This window comes from Pavona decussata, unplaced genomic scaffold, assembly GCF_977016875.1.
Source record: "Pavona decussata unplaced genomic scaffold, jaPavDecu1.1 SCAFFOLD_100, whole genome shotgun sequence".
Taxonomy (NCBI): domain Eukaryota; kingdom Metazoa; phylum Cnidaria; class Anthozoa; order Scleractinia; family Agariciidae; genus Pavona; species Pavona decussata.
Window position 1 is genome coordinate 3,622,501 of NW_028145515.1, and position 26,470 is coordinate 3,648,970.

The window sequence follows — 26,470 nt, forward strand, 5'->3', positions numbered from 1 at the left end:
ACAATTCTCTTTCTGCTTGATTGATTTATACATACTATGAAAATTTCAAAACATCAAAGTTAGTTGGACTTATTTGACCCATAGTGACCCTTAGTGACCCACGATTTTCGCATTTCTGAACCTTCGAAAATGGTCCAAACCGCCGATTTCCGATCTCACATAATAAGACTAATAACAAACATGGCGATTCTGCGTTTAATGTAGATTGAACTTCCAATGTGTTTTTGTTTCTTCATTGCGCTTTTTTAGCGAACTATGAGTGAAGTTATCGTTTTAGTTTGTTTCACAGAACTCATAATAAGAAACTTTTGTGTGTTATTTTTTAGATTTATCATGGAAAATTCGCCAGACAAAGATTTGAGTGCCAAACGCACTCATGTTCCCTCGGGTACGACACCATCAAAGCCTGAGAAAAAGCGAGTTCGTAATACATCGTCGTCGGCCACACGTAAAACATTATTTTCAAGCAAGTGTGCATCACCAGTGACATCAGATAAGCATTCATCCAAAAGCCTAAACCGAAAGGTGAGTGACAAATTAAAAGTTATGTTGTTTATACCACTGTCCCGTTTCATTGAAAGCAATGAATATTTTCCATAGGTGGCCAAACATATTCTTACAAAGGCAAAATGTTCCATTGTGAGCCCCTTACGGAAGTTACCGGTGAAAAGGCACAAGAGGACATATGAAGAAGAGAGGGCTCTTGTGGAGTTTATTGGAATTGGGAGAACAGACCTAAAGTATGGAGAGATAGTCACAGAATGACCTTCTTTTAGAGACTTAAGTGATTTTTGGGCAGATGCAGCTTCCCATATCAAGACAAGTACACCAGCGAATGTTCTTCTCACAAGTATGTTCCTAATTCACATTTTCAAAATATTCAGTGTGTAAAAGCTGTACAAACTACCATTGTATTAGTAATGCATCAGTCAATCTCAACAGTGCCCATCCCCCCCCGCCCCCCCCCCCCCACCCCCGGGCCGACCCCCGGGAGTTACGATTTTTTGAAAATAAACTGGCAAATGCCCCACCGCCGGGACAAAATAGTTGTTCAAATGCCCCGGGGTGGTAGCTCAAACATGTCAAAAATGTTTCATTTTCTTTGTTTCTCGTATTACTTTCAGTACCATCTAAGCTAATTCAGGCCAAATTAAGTCCTAGATGGGTCTTGTTTCCCGTAGTTAGTGCAAAAATAGGTCGTTCAGCTCTAGCGTCCCATTTTATGTCCTATCTAGACGTATTCAATAAGAAACTTACTGTATTTGCCGATGCATTTGTCATTAAGGAAGCGACAATGCTGTAGGGTGAAAAAAAGTGAGATGGTCAAATGCCCTGGGGTAATTGGGTGGAAGGCTAATGCCCGACTCCCGGGATGGACAGTGTGGTAAAATGCCCCACTATTGCCCGGGGGGGGGGGGGAATGGGCACAGCTGGAATTGATTGATGCATGATAAAGATAATAGTTTCAGCTGCAATCATTTTCCAAATGAGTATTATTGTTCCTTTTCAATTGGCTTACACTTTACGCATAAAGATGAGTAAAGATTGATACGTTCATCAAAATTGAACTTGCCATTTTTGATGATAAATTTTGGGTACCACCTCACTCTAAAACTTTAATTTTCCCCTTCCACTAAACTAATGAACCGACTTAAGGAATCTCAATCTAGCTGAGTATTTTTTTTTGCTTTCGGAGACCCTGAAATGGTGCCTTATGCACACTCCGATCAGCTATTCAATCTCCAAAATTAGTGTTCTTTTCTATTCACCCCTGAGCAAAACTGGCTTATCAAATTATATTTGAAGCCAAATGTCAAACCTTGACAACATTTTTGTATTGTGTCAAGATATGGCAGATGGATAAATATACTCTGGTTATTTCTTTCTCATACACCAGGGTCAGAGGCAGAGTATGTACCTATTTTAAAAGAAAGTTTGAAACCTTGGAGGCAGCAGAGGAAGCCTACAACCTCACACTCAGGGGCTGTTTGGAGGAGCTGACCTTGGCGCCACAACCAAGGAAGGCTAACAGGAGCACTCCAGACCAGCAGACACCTGCAGCAGTACCTCCAAATGAGATTCCTTGTTTAAATGTGCCATCAGATTTGAAAGATGCCATATTCCAGGGTCTGGCAGGAGGTGTCTCTAATTTGCCACAATTTATCAAGAAACTGATCTGCCTCTCAGACATCACAGACATAGCTGACATTGCTAATACATAGTGCCGCTCATGTAATCAGGCCATGATTTGGCTCCTCACTTTGTGCATAGAACCAATAATTCAGAAAAATTAGATTGAGAAGGGACTAGGAAAAACACAGTTTAGGACATCAAAATATGTAAATGTAAAGTAAAATAAACAAAAACAAATTGTTAGATTAAAACAATATTTATTGTCCTTTCATGGTATTGAAATAAGGAAAATTATTGAAAGCGTAATGGCACATCAGAAAGTCATGTAGTATATTATTTAATATACCCTGTGAACATAAATGTTCCTAATGTTACATGTTTAATGGCATATGTGGTATATTCATACATGACTGTAATTTTCTCCAGATAGTACTGACAGCTGTTATAACCTGGAGATTATTACAGCCAAGCATAGTGCAATCTACAGTGCTGATGTGGGAATCCAATGTTAAAAATAAAAATAAACATTCAAAAATTGTCTAGAGTCTCAGTCTTGATCAAAGTAAATAAAGGGTCCCATACTTCCTAAACATTTTTTTAGAATTCTTCATGTGTGACTGCAACCACAGCTGAGTGCCTCTTATGAGAGGTGTCTACTTATGGGAGCTTATGTGCCTACATGTGACTTAGGAGAGGCGGCTGCCAAGAGGAGGTCTGTTAGTGCAGATTTGACTGCATCAGTATTCAGACAGGGTATTCGGTCAAACCTCCTCTTATGCATGCCTTCTGTAGGAGTATGGCCCTTTTAAGCGACCACTCGAGGTTCCACACAAACACTACATTATTAAATCAAACCTCCACAAGGGGATGCCTCAAGTAAACAGACACTGATATGTGGCCCTCATGGGGTCTGTAGGCAGGAGGTTCAAGTCGTTCAACTGTGCATTTATTGTACATAATTTGTACATTAGAGGAAAAAACCATAAATTTGGGGATGAGATTTAGGGAACTGACTTTTAATCCTTGTTTTCATACCAATTTTTCCAATATCTGGTTGATCCCTTATCTGACTATTAATCCAAGTTGCTGTTATAATGATTTTGAGGGCTGTCCCTTTCCCATTGCCCCCTTTTTACAACACTGACAGATGCATAAAAACTAAATTTACTTTGCTAGGGAATCCATTCCCTCTTTATATATAACAACGACAAACTTTTAATTTCCTTCCCCTTCATTGCTTTCCTTAGCTTGGGAATTTTGTTTACACCACAGTAGCCTATTATGTGCCAGTCATCATCAAAATAGACGTCAAATTTGATGGTATTTTTGTCTTTTATATTATTTGGTTCGAATTCCACCCGTACGGGAACTGCTTGAAATTGAAGCAGTTGCATTCTGCTTGAGCGAGGTCAACAGGATGACAAAATACATCGATCATACTGGATCCCTGAATGGCCGAAGCCTGCACCACAGCCGAAGAACAATTTCGACGCAAAATTTCAAAATCCCAAATCAAAGCTCCAGTTGATTCTTGAGTTTTGTCCTCAGGATTTACAAACTGTAGAAAAATCAGAGAAAGCGCTTTTCAATGCACTGTTTCATCCACATCAAAATAGCCTATATTCATTTACACATCTGTAAAACCAAGAGAACAAAAGCCGACACGTATACACAAATTTTCATTCATCTCGGGATTTACAGATGAATTCGAATCGTTTTAAGTAAATAAAAATGATAAACTTACGGTAATGTCGCAACTGCAATTGATTCGAATGAGGAAAGGACTCCATAAACTGTCGAACAGCTCATCGACAGGCCGATCTTCGATGAATTTCGGGCTTCGTTTCGACATGCTCTCGACGTAACTCCAGTGAATTTCCTTGCAACAAAGTACAGCACAGGAGAAGCCTTTCAGGTGAACACCAAAAACTTCTTTTGACACGCAGTGTATGCAGATCAGCCTTGTTATCCGCCAAGCAGAGCATTTTGCAACGAAGCACGTTTCCAATGAAGCCGCCATTTGTGACAGAAACTCGCTCTATCGTACCCTAGAGAGACTGATGACGTCACATGAAATTTTGCTAATATAGTTGTAAACGCAAAGGATTGTGGGATACCTGTCGTTCTCCTCCTGAGCTCAACCAGTCCGGCACAGTTATCAAATTTGATAACCGCGGGACGTCACAACATGGCGCCAGCACAGAGCTCGGTGAGTTTTCGGAGAGCGTTCAATTGTTTCGGTAACTTCACGTTCCATACCCAGAATTCCAGGTATGAACATCGATAGCACAATAAACTTCAAGGCCCTGCATATGGAACAGTCAACGGCGAACTCAAACTCCTTCAAAATCGCTCAAAAACCGCTTTTGAGGTAAAAGGACGACTATATACCACAGATAAGGTAATTCAACGTTTATTTATCATTGATTTGTATACATAGTTAGCGATATATCGCTATAGGTGAAGCAAACGGTAAATCGAGTGCATTTACTATATAACTAGAAATACGTGACTCGCAAAACCTCGCGAAGCTGGGGCTGGGTGGAAAGCCCTCTTTACTCGTATTGTAGCATCGAATGAGGAGATTAAAAGGTTTCTGAACATAGCAACTATTTTGATGAGCATGGTCTTTTCGTAGTTCCACAGGCTAGTTTGCGGTTTGCGGTTAAAAATCTATTTCTGACGAGATGAAATGTACAACGGGCGTGCAATGCTGTCGTGTTCGATGAATTTATTTCCCACGGAAAATTATTTTACCGCGGCCACAAAACGTGTAATTTCTTCAATGCAATCTTTCACAAAAAAGATTTCTGGAAGAAAGGGAAAAGATTCTGGAGAGATTGATCTGTATCCAGGGAATATTGATTAAATTTTATCCGACACGCAAACTTTCCCGATGTATGCAAATTTTGCTGCAGACGACGCCAGACAACCTGACGTCATTCATACTTTGTTTTTCACCGTTGCTAGGCAATATGCGGACACCTTCACGGAAATATATAAACATACATACATACATATATATAAATATATGTTCGGCTCGAATTTTCACGGCTTAGCTCCCGAGCGCGGCCTTCGGCGGGCCTTCGGCCCGACAAATTTATTAACCTCGCTACGCTCGGGCCTTCGGCCCTCGCTTCGCGAGGAAATAACAATCGGCTACACAGACACATTGTGTGGGCCCCCTATGATTACTCTTGCTTCTAGGATGACTAGAAATGAAGGCAGCATTATGGATTTCCACCGAGAGAAAAATAGCTACTTAACCTTTGGAAACAGGGGTCCTTTTTAACTTACAATGCGAGTTGCCCTCGGTGGAAGAAATACCGGAGGAATTGTCGAACATTGTCTAGATGTCCAAGAGTGCCAAGAAAGCGTGTACCTTGAGAGATCAGGCTAAGAGATGTTGCTGGCAAGCAAATAGGCCGAGAACAATACTTTCTTAATAGAGATAAAAAGGAGCTCATGGACTGCGGGAAAGTCTAGTGATGAAGGGTAGGATTTCAAAATTAAGTTATCCAGGAGCGATTTTGATAAACAACTCAGTCGAAAACTATCGAACCCTTTGTTCCGGAAATGCCTCCTTGGCAATTACATGTCTTTGTCTTGTTCAGTATCGTTACTAATATGATCGGATACGAACGGAAATAATTCGTATTTTTCTAGGTAGTACATTTAAGCTTACATTTACATGACTGTAATATTTTTATTTCTGTTCTCGTCGTTAGATTAATAACTAGCCAGCCGACAGTAACCACAGAGAGTGATTTCAGAGCTCGGTGATGAAGGTGACATGCCGGATGTTGAGGTATGCCTTCACAGTACGATTTTACGATTTTCCCAAAATGTAATTATCCTTTACAAATTTATGCTTGGTGTTTTAATCCCGTGTAATGCCAGACTCATAACAGTTCGAGCTTTGGGCCACAGCAAACAACCTCAATACGCCCTTTCAAGAACAATTTAAACGGGACTTGTCCGTTGCACTTCTATTGCAGTACGTCGCTTCAATTATCTAGGACAGATCGAAGCGACTCTACACACGTCGCTGCTCAATCGAATCATCGCCTCCTGCACTTTCGAAATCCCTGGTACAAGAAAGAAACAAAATTTATTTGAAGTCCCATTTTTAAAGTTAGTTATAACGCAACATTTCTTCATTCATACAGATTGACGAAGGACAAGAAGGAGAGGAGCAAGGCAACAAGAAGTTCAAATCATGTTAATGTTTATGCAATAAACAAGCATCTTTGATGGAAGTTATTTTCTTGGGATTGGTGTTTCTTTTTGATCGGCTATCGCTCAGGAATTCTGTGCTTCAGCCAAAACCGCTCGAGGTTTCCTCGGTCCACCACGACGCTATGAGGCTTTCGATAGATATCAAAATGAGCTTTGTCAATTAATTATGGACAAAGATTGTACCGTATTTTCCTGATGTCAGGCCAAAATTCCTATTCTAAACCTTTCCTTGTGCACAATTCACTGTGCGACCGAAATCGAATGTTGAATTAGAGCCCCATCAAAGTGTTTTCGTATTGAAATGGCCATCATATTGAAAGAAGATGGTTGCTATGATAACATGTCACGTGAACTGTAAGTTGCGGTTTGATCGGCTAATAGTTTGTTTTGGTCCCGGTTATCAAATTTGATAACTGTGCCGGACTGGTAACAGTGCTTTACTGTTAAGCCGAGTGAAATTTTGTCTCACTTTGTCTGCTAGTCGAGTTTTATTTTAATTTTGTCTTTGTCAAAATGTTCAATCGTCAGAACTTGCTCTACCCTACCCCATTACGTTACCGTCTGGTATGTGTTTTGACTATTAACCTTTATTACTCCGTAAAAACTAAAATCTTACTTTAAGACGTTTTTTACACTTAGTTCTCGTGCTGTGGTAAGACAGCGCGTAAATCTCATTTGAAGACGATTCATCTTAGGATAAGACGACTTTCTTCTTATTTATACGATGATGGCGTCTTAGATTAAGATGATTTTTTCTTAGATTCAAAGTGCTGTGGTAAGTCATATTTTCATCTTAACTCAAGATTTGAACAATCTTATTCTAGATGCTTTAGAATCTCAATTTAAGTTTCGAAGCAAGGAAGAAATCTTCAATCCAACTGCAACGGTCATTATTAAGCCTACATTCAAAAACAGGGAGCGTTTAATACTGTTAAGCTTGAACATGATACATGCAGCGATGAAAACACAACAAATTTCAATCCATAGTACTTTATTAAAACCAAATCTGAAATGACACAACTTATACAAATCCGCTTACCGTAAATTCGCAGGAAAACAGAGGTCGGGCCGCGGCATTTTAAATACTGTTTTGTTGGTCTTAAAAGTCCCGTAAATTACAAACTTTGCATTGTAGATTGTCTGAATTGTCACTACACTCATTCCTTTGATCGGTGACGCAGCAGAATTGCATGACTCATCTTGGTTTTCAAAAAACAGGCGGTTTAGAAAGCGACAGTAATTTCTTCATTCCATTTTCATTCCGCTGAGTGTGCAGTGCATGCTGTTAAAGTTCGTGTATAGTTACAACGTTTAGCCGAGGCTTTAGACCGTATTTGATGTCCAGATGTCTTCTCATTTGAATATTGAAGTTGTTGTCTCGAAATTCTTGTAAATTCTCCACTCTCCGCTGCTTGAAAAATATTAACGGCTTGTTTTAAGTCTGAACAAAGTGAGAGTTTGCGATGGATCAAAGCTCCAGACTCCAGCCCAGACTCCGTGTCTGTAGAGTTTGGATCAAAATCAACCAATCAGAAGAGAAGTCCTGTTCCCTATGAGGTCTACATTTTTTTAATGAACCAATCAGGAAGGGCTTTCCAAAATTTGGATCCTTTTGTGTTGGAATTTTCTATTTCTTCCAAGTTAGCCTTTTTTTATTTATTTATTTTTTTTTTACCGAGAACTAAAATGGTGAGAGTAGAGATCGGCGTATTAAATCGCCGATATCTGCATGTCAGATATCGGCGATTAAATTCGCCAAATGTGCCCGTTCCCGCGATTTTTTTACGCTCATCGCTGCGAATTGCCAGTAAAGTCAATCAGTCAGGTTGGGCGGGTTTATCACATGAACAACGCCGCGATCGGCGAAAGAAAATTGCCAGGTGTGTCCGCATCAATCGGTGGCGAAAATCACTTGCGATTTTCGCTGGCGATCATATTCGCTGCGATCGTCGTATAAAATGCCAGGTGTGTCGCCAGTTTAAGGCGTATTGCATCTTACGTAGGATGACAGTATCTTATAGCCTGCTTAGGCGTCTTAAAATTTCCACAAGACCAAAAAACGTCTTAAAATAAGGACCCCATCGACTCAAATTAATATAATTAAGACTGGTCTTTCTTAAAGTAAGATGCCTCAATGTTGATTAAGATAAGCGCTTCTCAAATGAAGAAGATTTAAAGACAATATTTAAGACGATCTTTTATCTTATATACTAACTGAGACTTCGATAGTCTTCATTTGAGATCTCCTGTGTTAAAATAAGATGATCACCGTCTCAATTTAATGTGGTGGTGGTCTTGCATAAGACGAGAAACGTAAGGTAAAATCTTAGTTTAAGATTTTAGTTTTTACGGAGTAGTATACAGTCATTTCAACTAACGTTGTCGGTTCAAAGCATGAAGCTAAAAGAGAAGACCGAAAGTTTACGTGGGATTTTTATGAATAAATTCATCAAAATCAGTCATGCCTGGAGAAAACAATAGGTTGTAATTAGCAGTACAATGACCTGCACGTGCAGGGATGATTTTGATGAAATTATTCATAAAAAATAATTCCACAAAACATTGCAGTCTTGTCTTTTAGCTTGATTTTAATCCAACAACGTTAATTGAAATAGCTGTATACCACACAAGTGAATAGTGCTTTTCGTGCGCGCTGATTGGCTAGCTCGGAAGTGATTAGCCAAGTACTATTCACCTCCGAGCAGCCGAAGAGAAACGAGATGGCTTCCCGTTTCGCCACGGTTACTTAAGAGAAAATTATTTCGACAAATGAGACGGCTGTTAAAGAAAATACAAAAATGGCAACAAAGTTTGGTTTGGCGGCATTAAATATTCCAAGGCGAAAAAAGAAAATACAATCCTTTGTTTACGAAAACTGCGGAGCACTAAAATTACAATGAAAACAATGACACATCTAGTATTTTTCAGCATGGTTTCAACAACAAGACGAATTTCACAGAAAAATTGAAGAAATGTCACTGTAGGAACTAAACAAGTGTCCAAAAGTTTTATTTGTCTGCAAGAAAGCGAGACGGAACTTTCTACAATAAAAAAAAACGCTTACCGCGTGGAGCGCGAGATTTTAAGATTTCATACCATTTGTCGGTATATTGTCAGAAATAAAATATTTTTTTGGCCCGTTAGTTATTCAGCTTGTGTGGAATATACTAAAACAATTATTCACCTAAGTGTCGGTGAAAGTAATGGATATTTACCTCGCCGCTTCGCAGCTCGGTAAAAATCCATAACTATTCACCTCCACTTCGGTGAATAATTGTTAATTCTGGAAGAAGAAAATGATGGTTTGAAAAGAGTATTGAATTTTGCCTACAAACTTTTGTTCCAACCACACACATACATAACACAAATTTAGGGATGTGAATGCACCCTCCCCTCCCCCACGTATCTCCTTCCGTTACCAGTCTTTCCCATCCGTTGAACATCTGGTTTAGGTTGATCCAAAAATAAATACACATAAATTAACATCTAACTGTAATAAAAAAAAACTACAGTTTAATATCTTTGGTAACATGCCACTTCAGTCTTTCGTTTTGGAAGGAGAGACTGAAAAGGTCGTTTGCAGTGCCAAATAAAGTTAGCTGGGATTTTCAGATAGCCAACAGCAGCTCGTAAATTCGCGGTAACGGATTCTGTTCCCTAAACGTTTCAGTGACTGAAAAATTTACTTTAAGAATTCGACCAGATCAGGATCAAACTGGGCTAACTTACACAAATATCCCTTTTACGGCGGCGTTTCAAATTTTTGAAATTGAGAAGTTGCTTATGTGCCCCTGTTGGTTGGGAAACCTTGGGCATTTCTCACGCACAGTTTAAACAAATTCGTCGCCTTAGTTTACTTGCTTAGTTTCGTAACTCATTCCACCTTTAATTTGGTAATTAAAGAGAGAGAAAGCAACACACAGAGAAACCAAGGTGGACGATGGTTCTTTTATTGGTGGAGGGGTTGGAGGACTAAATTAAAAAGGAGTCAAAATGTCAGTCGGTAAGTGATCAAGGGACGACTGTCATCGATAATAATTTGTTCTTAACGTATTTTTAATATCTTCATAATCAAAAAGGGAGGCAAAACTAGCTCTTCCCTTTCTAATTTGTAAACGTTAAGAAACAATTAAAGTTGCGAACAGCTGAATGTGCATTTAAAATATTCCGCTGTGTGTATGAGTTAAATTTACAGTGAGAGAGCAAGGAAGTTAAGCCCACAGAAGATCACGAGGTTTTCACACCATGTTTCATTTGCGGGAGCAAATAAAGAGACTTAACTGAGGAAATGGACACCTGGTTTTGGATTGTAGGATGGTTTCTTTCCATTCTAGCAATCGCTGGAAATGGATTTATTATTTTCCTTGTCGGCAGCAGACGACAGCTCCGCACCAAAACCAACGCCTTCGTCGTTTCACTTGCCGTGGCAGATTTCTGTGTTGGATTGAGCGTTATTCCTTTCCTGTTCTTCTGCGGTAGTAGCTGCAAATTGAATGGGTTTTCTTGGCTGAACCTGGTAAGGTGGCTGTTCAGTTACGCTTCCGTGATGAACTTATGCAGTCTAGTACTGGACCGCTACATCGCCGTCGTGAAGCCTTTAAAATACTTGACCTTCATGACAAGCCGACGCGTTAAGCAGATGATTTTCTTTTCTTGGGCAATCCCAGTTGTTGTTGACATTTTGCCTTTATCTTCACGTATTTCTTCAAAGCGTGTACTTAAGACTATTTTCATTTGGCTGGTCATAATACTCTTTGAGTTCTCGTCATGTATTATGTTAATATTCTGCGTCGGATCCATGGTACTTGTTGTGCTGAAGCATGATCGGGCGGCACGCATGTTGGCTAAAGAGTTACGTTTTAACCACCGCGTCCCGTTTAAAACTCACGAGAAGGCTACAGTTAAAATAATGGGAATCGTTGTCTGTCTTTTTCTTCTATGTTACGGTATTTACATACGTTGTACCATCTTAGGTGTCGTCTATTCCAAAAAGTGTGAAGATGTTGAATTTAAGGTGACTCGACCCAGTTATTTTTTGGCGGTACCACCCTACTTTGAAGCTCTCTGGTATCCCCACCTTTGCTTTTATCGTAAGTTTAACACACAGAATGGATAACATATAGATCAATCTACAATAAAGCAAAAAAATTTCGGCGATCGGAGTAAATGTCACGTGGTCATAGTGCCACGCCCCTTTCAGGTCTGAGTCGAAATTCTGCTGTTGCCGGCTTTTTTTCGTGCGAATCTCTCGGCTACACATAGTGCGCATTAGTGCCTTGCGCTGAACAAAGTTTCAACAAAATCGCAAAGACCCAATTCGAGAAATTTAGCGCTTTCCAAATTTAGGTCATAATTTATGTAAAAATGGTAAGCAAACTTTACACGATTATATCTAATAAACTATAAGATTTGTTCCTTTATTTTGGGGATCTTTATAGCAGATGGGTCCTTGCAAATCAGCAAAAAGCTTTAGGACCTTGTAAATGCGCGCGATTTCGAGCAATGCAAACATATAGAAATTATAGTTTTAGCTAATTGTTGACGCTTGTCAGCGTTTCAGAGTCCTTCTCACAAAAAAAGCATTTTCTTAAAAATTCGTAGTTTTTTTTCCTTCAATTTTTTTCAGGGCCACAATTGATTGACTAACTACCCGGATTCTGAATTCCATGGTCATTGAAAAACTGTGACATTATCTTTTATAAGCCCAAACTTGAGTAAACATTGAAGATTTTTAGCATTTTGGCTGAGATTGTGCTTTGGGAGTTTTCTATTGTTTCTAGTCTGTCATGATACAGCATTCTTGTTAAGCACGCATTCAATGTCCAATGAGTGCATTCGGAAGTCAGGCAAGCGTGGTCATTGCACGCGTGCTGCACATGAATGCTGTATCATGACAGACTCGAAACAATAGAAAACTCCCAAAGCACAATCTCAGCCAAAACGCTAAAAATCTTCAATGTTTACTCAAGTTTGGGCTTATACAAGATAATGTCACAGTTTTTCAATGACCATGAAATTCGGAATCCGGGTAGTTAGTTAATCAATTGTAGCCCTGAAAAAATTTGAAGGAAAAAAAACTACGAATTTTTAAGAAAATGCTTTTTTTGTGAGGAGGACTCTGAAACGTTGACAAGCGTCAACAAATAGCTAAAACTATAATTTCTATATGTTTGCATTGCTCGAAATCGCGCGCATTTACAAGGTCCTAAAGCTTTCTGCTGACATGCAAGGGTCCACCTGTTATAAAGATCCCCAAACTAAAGGAATAAATCTCATAGTTTATTAGATATAATCGTTTAAAGTTTGCTTATCATTTTTACATAAATTATGACCTAAATTTGGAAAGCGCTAAATTTCTCGAATTGGGTCTTTGTGATTTTGTTGAAACTTTGTTCAGCGCAAGGCACTAATGCGCACTATGTGTAGCCGAGAGATTCTCACGAAAAAAAGCCGGCAACAGCAGAATTTCGACTCAGACCTCAAAGGGGCGTGGCACTATAACCACGTGACATTTACTCCGATCGCCAAACTTTTTTTGCTATATTGTAGATTGATCTATATGTTATACATTCTATGTGTTAGACTTACGATAAAAGTAAAGGTGGGGATACCAGAGAGCTTCAAAGTAAGGTGGTACCACCAAAAAATAACTGGGTCGAGTCACCTTAAACTACCTATTTTGGTTTTAAACTCCGCTGTTAACCCTTTAGTTTATGCTCTTCTCAAGAGAGACATAAAGAACGAGTTTAAAAAAGTGACCTATATTGTAACATTCAAGCGACACAAATGAACACATTGAATTGTTTGAGGTTTTCTACGAAAATTTAAACATTATACTATGACTTAAAGGTAAACTAGACGATCCATCGTTTATGGTAAGAATTGGTCCTAACTATACTAAGTGTTATTTATGGGCGCCCAAAGAGAATATTTAAGTAAAATACTTCAAATGTCGTTTTCTGTTTTCGAAGACCTTCGTCATGCCTTAAAAGGCGGATAGTATTTAATTTTTGTGGGCTGACACAATTTGATCTATTCGAATACTTTAGCTGAATTTCTCAGTCGTAGAAAATTTCAGGGAACAGAACCCGATCTCCCGAATTTTACAAGCTGCTCGGGTTGGTTTTTCCAAAATTGCTAGCTGACCTTATTTAGCTCTCTTAACGACATTTTTCATCCATTCGACAAGTTAAAAGGAATTAATTTTTCCATGTTATTAAACTTTTAGGAGACTATACGCAAGCAGGCACTAGTGTTTAGAATTGAATTCGAATTTCTGACGCGATTTAGGCCTTCCAACAGATTTCACGGAAATGAACCGTTGTGTGCGCCAGTTATTAAATATTAATAGTAAGTTACATACGTTTGTAGAAACATACAGAATTAATTATATGTAGATATAATTATATGTTCAAAGACACTACAGGGATCCTGTACATGCAAATTTAGCAACAGGAAGGTACTGTTCATTAGCTTTCATTTAAATATATGGTCACACTTTTACGAGTTCACCGACAGGCTCAAAAGTTAGAACCGCCTTGTACAGTATAAGCAGCACCACAAGAAAGTGCTGTTCAATAGCTTTCGTTTGAATGGTCACACTTTATAATTTTGAAACTGAAAGGTAAAACCAAAAATATCTGGAAACCACCTGTACAGACCTAGAATAATATACACTGACTCAGAAGTAAGGACGTCTCAAAATGAATACTTGGGGTGTTTAAAGAGCTTTTTAGTTTTTTTTTTTAGTAAATAGAAATATATATCATATTAATAAATTGTTCATTTATCTTTGCCTGAATGTAGCGAAGCGTAATGAAACAAAAGATAAATGGTTTCTTGAATTCCCAAGCACGAGTGCATTTGTCGGCAGTGTGTTTTAAGTGCCGGCGTGAGATTATGGGAAATAAGTGTGATACGTAAACTAGCAAGTATATATTCGCTGAACAGTAAACAAGTTTCATTGTGGATTTTTACAAGCGAACAGTTAAATTTTGTTCTTTTTTATTTTTTGGTTGGAATCCTGTTATCCATTTCCTCGTAACGATTTTTAGTTGTGCTTTCCTGATGATTGACAGTCATTATAAGTGGTTTTGTTTATTCAATTTACTTTGGCCGCATCGAACGTATAGAGTTTGTTTAATTTTTTGGTGTCTAAACAGTGTAAACAGTTGTTTTTGTCTTGTGATTAGTTGGTTAGTTCAATAAATGGGCTAAGAATTGTCTGCTTATCCCGCACCGCATTTCTGGTTGTCAGTTTTTTGGGTGCGGGGAATTCAAGAATTAGTTAATAAAATATGAGGATTAGATGGCGTTGTAAACATTCTCAAACTCAACGGAGGGTTCGATCGAGGTTTGCCGCCATGGCGTGTGGAAGCGGTTTGTTAAATCCCCTTTTGCCCATCAACAAGTATGTTTTCCAGAAATCACTTCCCTAAATTAAAACGAAACAGCATTTTAAACAGGATGAGCAACTGTGAAGACATTACTGCCTTGTTGCCAAGCTGAATTAAGAGAAATCTGTAAAGGGAGCTGTGGGAAAGCGGGTAAAAATGGTGGGTGGGAGGCTAGAAAAAAAGGGGTTAGAGAAAGGATTACACAGAAGCCATGAAACGGGATTTCTGATGGGATGGGACTTTATTAAATGGAAGGGTAATGTAAATTCATATACAGCACATTTTCATATGAATATCTTAATGAAAGCAAATAAAGCATTGCCAGGATAACTTTATTCAACTGATCCCTCGTTCTGTCTTGACGGCCAACAGCAAGTTAAAACCATATACAGTTATACTAACATCCAGGTCAGCCTCTTCCCAACCCTATTCACCCTTTTCGAGCGAGTCGAGCTGCCTATGTGAGGCTTGGGACCAAGCGCGGAAGCGCGTCTCCCCGATTAGCTCAACGGGTGACTTTAAGTTCGGCCGTGCGCCAAGGAGGACTGGGGACAAGGCTGGCACCCCAGAGCCGTTTGTCGGGTTTCGAAACTTATGGGATTTAGGATTTGGGCGACGATTATGCTGAGTTTTTGAAAGCGTGTGTGTTTTGTTTGAGTATTTATTTGTTTTCTTTTCTTGTTGTTTTGTGGGATTCTCTTTTATTTTTACTAGCGCGCTCGGCAATCCCATTAGTAATCATGAGTAAAGTGGAATTTAGGGAAGATACGCTAATTAATACCCGCTCTACGTAAACTCGTTATCAATTTACATATTTTCTGTCGTCTTTGTGTAAAATTGCTTGGTGTTTTCGAAAACAAATTCGGTCAAAAACCGGCTACAATATTTATTTAGCTTTGCTTGTGTTGTGTTTGCTAATAGTCTGAATAATTAAAGGTTCGCAAAAACTGAAATCCTCGTAAACTAGTCCGCAGAAGAGAGACAGGGATTCGTACACAATCTAAAATTATTGGAAAAATGTGGAAATCTGCAAACACTAGTCTTCCAGACTTGAGAAAAGTATGGAAAATGAAAATAAAGTCTGGAAGAAAGGCAAAAAAGCCTGGATTTTTTTCAACGCTGTGACAATGCTTAATTATTAAGCCGAGTGAAATCTTTGTCTGCTAGTCGAATTTTATTTTAATTTCGTCTCTCTCAAAATGTTCAATCACAGAATCGTGAGAAGTCGCTCTTCCCTACCCCATTACGTTAATGTCTGGCATGTGTTCTGAATAATAACCTGGAGTCTAAAAAAAAAAAAATAATAATAATAATGGTTTGAAAAAAGTCTTTAATTTTCCTTACAAAATTTTGTTCGAACCACAGTCATCCATAACACAAATTTAGGGATATGAATGAACCCTCCCCTCCCCCCTCCCCTGTACCCCCTTCCGTTACCAGTCTTTCGCATCCGTTGGACATCTGGTTTACTTGCTGTAAGACACCAGAAAGTTTGTTTTAGTGAATATCTTTTCAGAGGGCCTTAATCAACACAGAAATTAACATTTAAATGTGATGAAAACGATTAATATCTTTGGTAACAGATCACTTCAGTTTTTCGTAAACATGTAAAAATTGACCCCTTTCGTTTTCGAAGGACAAACAGAAAAGGTCATTTCGAGTGAAAAAAAAAAGGTCCCATTCTTTTGGGGCTATTCTAGCTTTTCTAATTCCGGTTTAAGAATAACAGAATACACGGAATTTAAATTTTGAAAAGAATGCTTATAAAATCTGGAAATGGAATACCCATGGCGGAGGTGAACTGAGAACTACTATGTCTGCGAGCGAGCGGCCGCGTAGGATTTCCCGCCAAAAAATTTCCAAAAGAACGCGTTTTATGTCTATTCCGAGTAAACCGTATTCCTTCCATTCTGTTCATTCTGCTATCGGGAGCAGATTGAACAGAATGACATTCCGTTTATTCCGAAAACGGAAGAGCTCCCAAAAGAACACAAATACCGTCTATTCCGAGTATTCCTATTCCGAAATAGTCCCAATAGGAATGCGCCCAAAGTTAGCTGGGATTTTCAGATAGCCAACAGCAGCTTGTTGATTCGGGGTAACGAGATTCTGTTTCCTAAACAGTTCAGCAACTGAAAAATTTCACTTAGAGTATTCGAACAGACTAAAATGGGCTAACGTACACAAATATCTCTTTTAAGGCGGCGTTGTAAAATTTCAAAATTTAGAAGTTGTTTGTGTGCACCTGTTGGCTGGGAAGCCTTGGGCGTTCTCAGCAGGCAGAGTTTCAAAATTTTTATCTTACAAGTTTGCTTGCTCAGTTTCGTAACTAGTTTCACCATTAATTTGGTAATTAAAGAGAGAAAAAACAACTAAAAGAGAAACCAAGGTGGGCGATGGTTCTTTCATTGGTGGAGGAGTTGAAGGACTAAAATAAAAAGGAGTCAGAATATCAGCAGGTAAGTGATCATGCGACGACTGTCATCGATAATAATTTGTTATTGGCGTATTTTTAATATCTTCATAATCAAAAGGGGAGGCCAAGCTCTTCCCTTTCTAATTTGTAAATGTTAAGAAGCAATTAAAGTTGCGAAACAGCTGAATGTGCATTTAATATATTCCGCTGTGTGTATGAGTTAAATCTACAGTGAGAGAGCAAGGAAGTTGAATCCACAGAAGGCGACAAGATTTTCACATCATGTTTTATTTGTGGGAGAGAATAAAGGGCCTTAACTGAACAAATGGACACCTGGTTTTGGATTCTAGGATGATTTCTTTCCATGCTAGCAATCGCTGGAAATGGATTTATTGTTTTCCTTGTCGGCAGAAACAACAGCTCCGCACCTAAACCAACGCCTTTGTCGTTTCACTTGCGGTGATAGCTTTCTTTAGTTTTCTTTTTAGCGCGTTCCACAATCCAATAAGAAATTATGTGTAAAGTGGGATTTAGGGAAGATACGCTAATAAGTACTCTCTCTACGCAAACTCGTTATCAATTTACAGTTTTCTGACGTCTTTGTGTAAAATTGCTTGGCGCCTTTCGACAACAACTCGGTGAAAACCCGGTTGCAATATTTATTTACCTTTGCTTGTGTTATATTTGTTGATAGTGTAAATTATTGAAGGTTCGCGAAAACTGACACCCTCAAAAACTAGTCCTCAGAAGAGAGACCGGGGGGTTCGCACAGTCTAAAATTCTTGGAAAATGTGGAAATCTGTAAACACAAAAGTCTTCCAGGCCAAATGAAGATAAAGTCTGGACGGAAGGCAAAAAAGTCTGAATTTTTCTCAGCGCTGCAACACTGCTTACTGAATTGCTAAGACAAGTGAAATCTTTGTCTCACTTTGTCTGCTAGTCAAATTTTATTTTAATTTCGTCTTTGTCAAAATGTTCAATCGCAGAATCGTGAGAAGTCGCTTTAACCCCACTACGTTACTGTCTGGTATGTTTTGAATAAAATAACCTTGAGTCTGGAAAAAGAACATAATGGTTTGAAAAAAGTCTTGAATTTGGTATACAAACCTTTGTTCGAACCACAGTCATCTAGAACACAAACTTTGGGAAGTGGATACACCCCTTCCCCCTCCCCCTTTCCCTCTCCCCCCCCCCCCGTCCCGTATCCCCTTCCGTTATCTGTCTTTCATTCAGTTGGACAGTACATCTGGCTTAGGTAGAACCCCTTTTCAAAAAGCTAGGCACTTAATGGTTCTTTTTGATGAATATTTGTTTTGAACATCTTAATCACCACTGACATTAACATCTAATTGTGATGAAAAACTACAGTTTACTATTTTTGGTTAAATGTCATGCCAGTCTTTCGTTAACATGTGAAAATTAATCCTTTACTTTTCGAAGGAAAGGCAAGCCGAAAAATTTAATTTGAAGTGCTTATATAGTCAGTAGGATTTTCGGATGGCTATCAGCAGCTCGTAAATTCGAGGGTAACGGATTCTGTTTGCTGAAAGTTTCAGCAACTGAAAAAAATCAACTAAAGCATTCGAACAGATCAAATTTCAAACGGGGCTATCGTGCACAAATATCCCTTTCGAAATTCGAAGAAGTTGTTTATGTGCACCTGTTGGTTGGGAAACCTTGGATATTTCTCACGCACACAGTTTAAAAAATTTTCTCGGCCAAGTTTACTTGCTTAGTTTCGTAACTAGTTTCACCATTAATTTGGTAATTAAATAGAGTAAAAGCAACACAAAGAGAAACCAAGGTGGACGATGGTTCTTTCATTGGTGGAGGGGTTGGAGGACTAAATTAAAGAGGAGGCTAATATCAACAGTAAGTGATCAAGGGGAAAATGTCGTGGACAATAATTTGTTATTGACGTATTTTTGATATCTTCGTAATCAAAAATGGAGACCGAGCGCTTCCTTTTCTAATTTGTAAATGTTCGTAAGCACTTAAAGTTGCGAAACAGTTGAATGTGCATTTAATGTATTCAGCTGTGTGTATGAGTTAAAGCTACAGTGAGAGACCAAGGAAGTTGAATCCACAGAAGGCCACAAGGTTTTCACATCATCTTTCATTTGCAGCGGCGAATAAAAGGCCTTAACTGAACAAATGGACACCTGGTTTTGGATTGTAGGATGGTTTCTTTCCATTCTAGCAATCGCTGGAAATGGATTTATTATTTTCCTTGTCGGCAGCAGACGACAGCTCCGCACCAAAACCAACGCCTTCGTCGTTTCACTTGCCGTGGCAGATTTCTGTGTTGGATTGAGCGTTATTCCTTTCCTGTTCTTCTGCGGTAGTAGCTGCAAATTGAATGGGTTGTCTTGGCCGAACCTGGTAAGGTGGCTGTTCAGTTACGCTTCCGTGATGAACTTATGCAGTCTAGTACTGGACCGCTACATCGCCGTCGTGAAGCCTTTAAAACACTTGACCTTCATGACAAGCCGACGCGTTAAGCAGATGATTTTCTTTTCTTGGGCAATCCCAGTTTTTCTTGACATTTTGCCATTATCTTCACTTATTTCTTCAAAGCGTGTATTTTTGAAGATTTTCAATTGGTTTTTCATAATACTCTTTGAGTTCTCGTCATGTATTATGTTAATATTCTGCGTCGGATCCATGATATATGTTGTTTTGAAGCAACTCAGGGCTCGGGCAGCACGCATGTTGGCAAACGAGTTACGTTTAAACCACCGCGCTCCGTTTAAAACTCACGAGAAGGCTACAGTTGAAATAATGGGAATCGTTGTGGGTCTGTTTCTTGTATATTACGGTATTTACATACGTTGTTCCATCGTGTCTGTCGTCTATTCCGCAAATTGTGAAGATGTTGCATTTAAACTACCTATTTTGGTTTTAAACTCCGCTGTTAACCCTTTAGTTTATGCTCTTCTCAAGAGAGACATAAACAACGAGTTTAAAAAAGTGACCTATGTTGTGACATTCAAGCGAGGCCAATGAACACAATGAATTGTTTAAGGTCTTCTACGAAATTAAAACATTAAGGAAAACTAAACGATCTATCGTTTATAGTAATTATTGGTCCTAACTATACTAAGTGTTATATCGGGTCTCCCAAAGAGAAAATTTAAGTGAAATACTTCAAATGTTGTTTTCTGTTTTCAAAGGCCTTTTTCAGGCGTTAAAAGGCATATTTAATTTGTACACGTAACACAATTTGATCTGGTCGAATTTTTAACTGAATTTTTCAGTCGCAGAAAATTTTAGGGAACAGAACCCGATCTCCCGAATTTTACAAGCTGCTCGGGTTGGTTTTTCCAAAAATGCTACGTGACCTTATTTAGATCTCTTAACAACATTTTTCATCCCTTCGACAACCAGTTAAAATGAATTAATTTTTCCATGTTACTAATCTTTTAGGAGACTATACCTATGCAAACGCTAGGTTTTAGAATTGGATTCGAATTTCTGACGCGATTTAAGCCTTCCAACAGATTTCACGGGAATGAACTGATGTGTGCGCCGGTTATTAAATATTAATAGTAAGTTACATAAGTTTGGAGAAACATACAAAATTAACCGAAGACAAAAAAAAAATATATGTTAAAATATACTACAGGGTTCCTGTACATGCAAATCTAGCCACAGGAAAGTACTGCTTAGTAGCTTTCACGTGAATGGTCACTCTGAAGGATTTGATCCATAGGTTCAAAAGTTAGAACCACCTTGATCAGCATAATAAACAACGCCACAGGAAAATTCTGCTTAGTAGCTTTCATTTGAATGGTCACACTTTAGTATTTCAGCCACAGACTCAAAAGTTAGAAACACCACGCACAGCATAAAAAACAGCACGATAGGAAAGAACAATTCTTTATTGCTCAGTAGCTTTTATTGGAATGATCACACTTTGGGATTTCAGCCACAGACTCAAAAGTTAGAACCACCATGCACAGCATAATAAACAACACCACAGGAAGGTACTGCTCAGTAGCTTTCATTTGAATGGTCACACTTTAGGATTTTATCCACAGACACAAAAGTTAAAACCACCATGCACAGCATAATAAACGGCACCACAGGAAAGTACTTCTCAGCAGCTTTCATTTGAATGGTCATACTTTAGGATTTCATCCACAGACTCAAAAGTTAGAACCACCAAGCACAGCACAATAAACAGCACCACAGGAAAGTACTGCTCAGTAGCTTTCATTTGAATGGTTACATTTTAGGATTTCATCCACAGACTCAAAAGTTAGAGCTACTTTGTACAGCACAATAAACAACACCACAGGAAGAACTGCTCAGTAGCTTTCATTTGAATGGTCACACTTTAGGATTTCATCCGCAGACTCAAAAGTTAGAACCACTTTGTACAGCACAATAAACAGCACCACAGGAAAGTAATTCTCAGTAGCTTTCATTTGAATGGTCACACTTTAGGATTTCATCCACAGACTCAAAAGTTAGAACCACTTTGTACAGCACAATAAACAGCACCACAGGAAAGTACTGATCAGTAGTTTTTATTTGAATGGCACACTTTAGGATTTCATCCACAGAATAAAAAGTTAGAACCACTTTGTACAGCATTTATAAACAGCACCACAAGAAAGGACTGCTCAGTAGCTTTTATTTGAATGGTCACACTTAATTATTTTCTAACTGAAAGGTAAAACCACGCGATTGCAAACAAGGGAGTGTTGCCTAAAAGCCCGTGAGTAAGGTATAAGTCTAGATTATCAATATTTGGAAACCACCTGTACAAAATAATATACACTCAGAAGTTAGAACCACGTCTCAAAATGAATACTTGGGGTGTTTAAAGAGCTTTTTAGCTTTTTTTGTTTTAGTAAATAGAAATATATATTAAATTAATAAATTAGTAAATAAAATATGAGGTTTAGATGGCGTAGTAAACATTCAAAAACTCAACGGAGGGTTCGAAGTTTTCCACCATGGCGTGTGGAAGCGGTTTGTTTAATTCCTTTTTGCCAATCAAGAAGTATGTTTTCCAGAAACCACTTCCCTAAATTAAAACAAAACATCATTTTAAACAGGATACACAACTGCAAAGATGTTACCGCCTTGTTGCCAAGTTGAATTAAGAGAAATATGTAAAGGGAGGGGTGGGAAAGCGGATAGAAAATGGTTGATGGGAAGCTAGAAGAAAGGGGTTGGAAGGATTACTCAGAAGCCATGAAACGGGATTGCTAACGGGACGGGACTTTATTAAATGGAAAGGTAATGCAAATTCATATATAGCACATTTTAATATGAATATGTTAACAGCTGAAAGATAAGATTGGACAAAAGAGAAGGATGAGCGGGCACCTTTCTTGTATTAATGATGAAAGCAAATAAAGCATTGCCAGGAAATCTTTATTCAACTGATCGAGATCCGTCATGTTGTCTTGATGGCCAACAGCAAGAAACGGCTACATACAGCTATACTAGCACCAGGTCAGCCTCGTTCCCAAGCCTAATCACGCTTATCGAGCGAGTCGAGCTGCCTGTGTGAGGCTTGGGACCGAGCGCGGTAGCGCGTCTTCCCGATTAGCTCAACAGGTGACTTCAAGTTCGGCCGCGCGACAAGGAGGACTGGGGACAAGGCTCGCACCAGGTGTCTCAGTCCAGAGCCTTTTGTCGGGTTTCGTAACTGATGGGATTTTAGGATTTGGCGGACGATTATAAGCTGAGTTTTTGAACCGTGTGTGTTTTCTATCACTTTGAATGTTTATTTGTTTTCTATTCTTGTTCTTTTGTGGATTTCTCTTTTAGTTTTACAGGCGCGCTCGGCAATTCCATTAGAAGTCATGAGTAAAATGGGATTAGGGAAGATACGCTAACAAGAGACTATGAGGCAAGAGAGCGAATCCCTGTGCCCAATGATAATTATTTTCAATCTTTTTTTAGTTGGCGCCATGCTATTTTGGGAAATTGTAATCCGCCATTGAAATTAAAATTAAATGACGTCACTCTAACTGACCAATAAGATGTCGACATTAAAATAGCAACGCAAACAAAAATAGGTTGAAAAAAATTTTCATAGAAAGAGGGGCACGTATGGGGGATTCGCTCTCTTACCTCATAGTCTCTTGACGCTAATTAGTACCCACTCTACGTAAAACTCGTTATAAATTTACATTTTTCTGTCTTCGTTGTATAAAATTGCTTGGCGTTTTGGCAGCAATTCAGTCGACCTCCGCTTACAATGTTTATTTCGCATTCTTGTGTTATGTTTTCTAATGGTATGAATCATTGAATTTTCGCAAAAACTGAAATCCTCGTAAACTAAAAGTAGTCCAAGGAAGAGAGACCGGTTGCTCGTACACAGTCTAAAATTCTTGGGAAAATTTGGAAATCTGCAATAAAAATAGTTTTCCAGGCCTAGGGAAGGTATGGAAATTGAAGATAAAGTCTGGAAGAAAGGCAGGGTTTACTGAATTGCTAATACGAGTAAAATATTTGTCTCACTTTGCCTGCTAGTCAAATTTTATTTCAATTTGGTCTTTGTCAAATTGTTCAATCGCATAATCGTGAGAAGTCACTCTACCCTGCCGAATTACGGTACTATCTGGTATGTACTTTCACTAATAACGTTGAGTCTGGAAAAAGAAAACAATGGTTTGAAAAAAGTCTTGAATTTTGCATACAAACCTTTGCTCGAACCACAGTCATCCAGAACACAAATTACATGTAAAGGTTGTGAATGCACCCAACCTCCCCCCCCCCCCCCCCCAACCCCCCTCTATTTAAGTACATTGGGAAGACATTTCTGCAAACTTTCTCTGACAAAGGTTAATTTAAGGTCGATTTTGTACTCCAGTCAAACCAAAAACCTCTTATAAGGGATTTCTTTTGATCGTTGTATGTATTCCTGTTCCGGAATAGGGTCAATCGAACGCATGCACCCTTAGGTTCACCCACTCGCTGTAAGACACCGAATGGCTATTTTTGATGAATATCTGTTTGGAATGCCTTAGTTATTACAAAAATTAAAATCTAATCGTGATGAAAAACTAGAGTTTAAAATCTTTGCTGAAATGTCACGTCTGCCTTTGTAAACATGTTGCAATTAATCCTTTATGTTACGAAGTAAAGACAAGCTGAAAAGGTCGTTTCGAAGGCATAATATAGTCAGTAGGATTTTCGGATGCTCATCAGCAGCTCGTAAATTCGGGGGGTAACGGATTCTGCTTCCTAAACGTTTTAGCAGCTGAAAAATTTACCTAGAGCATTCGAACAGATCAAAATGTGCTAACGCACACAAATTAAATATCCCTTTTACGGCGGCGTTTTAAAATTTCGAAATTGAGAAGTTGTTTGGGTGCAACTGTTGGTTGGGAAGCCTTTGACATTTCTCAGGCACAGTTTCAAAAATTTATCTGCCAAGTTTACTTGCTTAGTTTCGTAACTAGTTCCACCATTAATTTAATTTGGTAATTAAAGAGAGTAAAAGCAACACACAGAGAAACCAAGGTGGACGATGGTTCTTTCATTGGTGGAGGGGTTGGAGACTAAATTAGAAAGATATTAAAATGTCAGTCTAACAAGTGACCCAGCGACGCTGTGACTGTAATATTAGTCGCACTTCGCAATTCAATTAAAAAGCCGTCGATCTTTGTAATAACAGTCCATCGCACTTTGTAATAAAGAAACTGTCGATTTTTGTAATAACAGACAATTCCACTTTTTTTAAATAAAATAAGTTATCGCACTTTGTAGTAACCGTCATTAACACTTTGTAATAAACTTGGAAATAGAACTATTTTGAACGTTTTAGTTAAGTCTCGGTTAATATGCAGAAGTGCTTTCTTTGTAGTCATGTATCTGCATTGTGCAGTCGTGTGTGCCTCTGTTGGTTTGACATATAATAGTATAGCCGGTTAGTTACGTATATACAAAAAAAAAAAAAAGAAAAGAAATGCTTGGCCAGATGCTGGTTTTGATGGTGTTGATATGGTTTTCCTGAGATAAAATCGGTTATACTAGAAAATGCGAGTTTCTCTTGAGAAAACTTGCATTTTCCAAAGAACAATTTCCCCGTGTAATCGTGACAGTCATTATTGGCAAGAGACTATAAGTCTCTTGTTATTGGGTTCACTCGCCCCTGCAGCGAGTTCTGGTTCCAAGTTTATTATAAAGTGCTAATTTTATTTACAAAGTGTAATGACGGTTATTACAAAGTGCGATAGCGGCTTATTTTATTTACAAATTTAAAAAGAGTAATGACGGTTATTACAAAGTGCGATAGCAGCGTATTTTATTTACAAAACGTAATGACGAGTTTTCATTACAAAGTGCGACAGGTATTAAAAAGTGCGTCGATTATTACAAAGTGTGACAGAATAGACGCTTGTCACCGATAATAATTGCTTATTGATGTACCGTAAAGTGCCCGTTATAAGCCAGTGGCTTATACAACTTCGTAAGGGGTCTTAAGTGGGCTTATAAACGGAGGGGCTTATCATGCCGAGGGGGCTTAAAACCGGAATTAAAAAAACCGTTTCGAAACGAACTATAGCAGTCTGTGTTGATCAAAATAAGTTGTTCATTAACTGGTTTTTAATTAAGCTTTAAAACGTAAATATTTGGAACAAAATTAAAACTAACAACACAAACGAAACTAGAGGGGGTTTATATCAGGGACGCTTATAATCGATGTATATTTTAGTTGACAGGCAGCTGGGCCTATAACTGAGAGGTTATATAAGTAATGGGGGGGGGGGGGGGGGTTATAAACAGCAGTTTAAGGTATTTATATATCTTCATAATCAAAAGAGGGATCCGTAAACTTCTGTAAATGAAAAAGCAATTAAACTTGTGAAACAGCAAATGTGCATTAATATATTCCGCTGAGTGTATGAGTTAAAACGGGGAAGTTCAATTCACAGAAGGCCACAAGGTTTTAACATCACGTTTTATTTGGGAGCGACCGGCTGATGGAATGGACAGATAAGGGCCTTAACTGATCAAATGGATACCTTAATACCTGTACCCAATAGCTCTTTTTGGAATCTGTTCGGAGGGCCTTAATCACCACAGTTAATATCTTTGGTAAAATGTTACTTCAATCTTTGTAACATGAAAATAGCTGATCCCTTTCGTTTTCAAAGGTCAAACTGCAAAGTTCCTTTTCAGTGCGAAATAAACTGGTAAGCTAGGATTTTCGGTTAGCCTACAGCAGCCCGTAAATTCGGGGTAACGGATTCTGTTTCCTAAACATTTCAGCAACTGAAAAATTCACCTAAAGAATTCGAACGGATCAAACTGGGCT

General features: G+C 38.6%; 4 protein-coding genes and 1 long non-coding RNA gene across 6 annotated transcripts in view; 4 read left to right on the forward strand and 1 right to left on the reverse strand.

Annotated features, from left to right (window-relative positions):
* Positions 1–2,671, forward strand: part of LOC146472392 (uncharacterized) — a 2,949-nt gene extending 278 nt beyond the window's left edge. Inside the window, exons 2-4 of one of the 2 annotated variants that reach the window (XM_085119842.1) lie at positions 327–525; positions 601–850; positions 1,898–2,671. In XM_085119842.1, the coding sequence (XP_084975968.1) occupies positions 334–525; positions 601–765 (357 nt within the window). In that variant the 5' untranslated portion in view covers positions 327–333 and the 3' untranslated portion in view covers positions 766–850; positions 1,898–2,671. Of the gene's footprint in view, positions 526–600; positions 851–1,897 lie in introns of both variants that reach the window. The other variant, XM_085119841.1, reaches the window with a different exon arrangement.
* LOC146472390 (adenosine receptor A2a-like) overlaps positions 1–13,560 on the forward strand; it is a 28,775-nt gene extending 15,215 nt beyond the window's left edge. The window contains exon 2 of the mRNA XM_085119792.1: positions 13,483–13,560. The gene's annotated coding sequence lies outside the window, so the exon portion shown is untranslated. The remainder of the gene's footprint in view (positions 1–13,482) is intronic.
* Positions 2,825–4,253, reverse strand: LOC146472393 (uncharacterized). The gene is made up of 2 exons (XM_085119840.1): positions 3,878–4,253; positions 2,825–3,691 (listed from the first exon to the last, which is right to left on the reverse strand). The coding sequence occupies exons 1-2, from the start codon at positions 4,151–4,153 to the stop codon at positions 3,467–3,469; spliced, it is 501 nt and encodes a 166-aa protein (XP_084975966.1). The 5' UTR covers positions 4,154–4,253; the 3' UTR covers positions 2,825–3,466.
* On the forward strand, positions 5,340–6,396 carry LOC146472394 (uncharacterized). Its single transcript, XR_014866639.1, has 3 exons — positions 5,340–5,628; positions 5,862–5,941; positions 6,303–6,396. It is a non-coding gene; the product is annotated as an uncharacterized LOC146472394 (long non-coding RNA).
* On the forward strand, positions 10,661–13,554 carry LOC146472395 (histamine H2 receptor-like). The gene is made up of 2 exons (XM_085119798.1): positions 10,661–11,387; positions 13,044–13,554. Exons 1-2 carry the CDS (start codon positions 10,661–10,663, stop codon positions 13,160–13,162), a joined length of 846 nt encoding a protein of 281 aa, XP_084975924.1. The 3' UTR covers positions 13,163–13,554.
* Positions 13,561–26,470: the final 12,910 nt, after the last annotated feature.

Coding starts and splice junctions, on each gene's coding strand:
- LOC146472395 (XM_085119798.1), top strand. CDS start 10,661: ATGGACACCTGGTTTTGGATTGTAGGATGGTTTCTTTCCATTCTAGCA. Junction 11,388..13,043: donor TGAAGATGTTGAATTTAAGG/TGACTCGACCCA, acceptor GTCACCTTAAAC/TACCTATTTTGGTTTTAAAC.
- LOC146472393 (XM_085119840.1), bottom strand. CDS start 4,153: ATGGCGGCTTCATTGGAAACGTGCTTCGTTGCAAAATGCTCTGCTTGG. Junction 3,692..3,877: donor ATTGCAGTTGCGACATTACC/GTAAGTTTATCA, acceptor ATTTTTCTACAG/TTTGTAAATCCTGAGGACAA.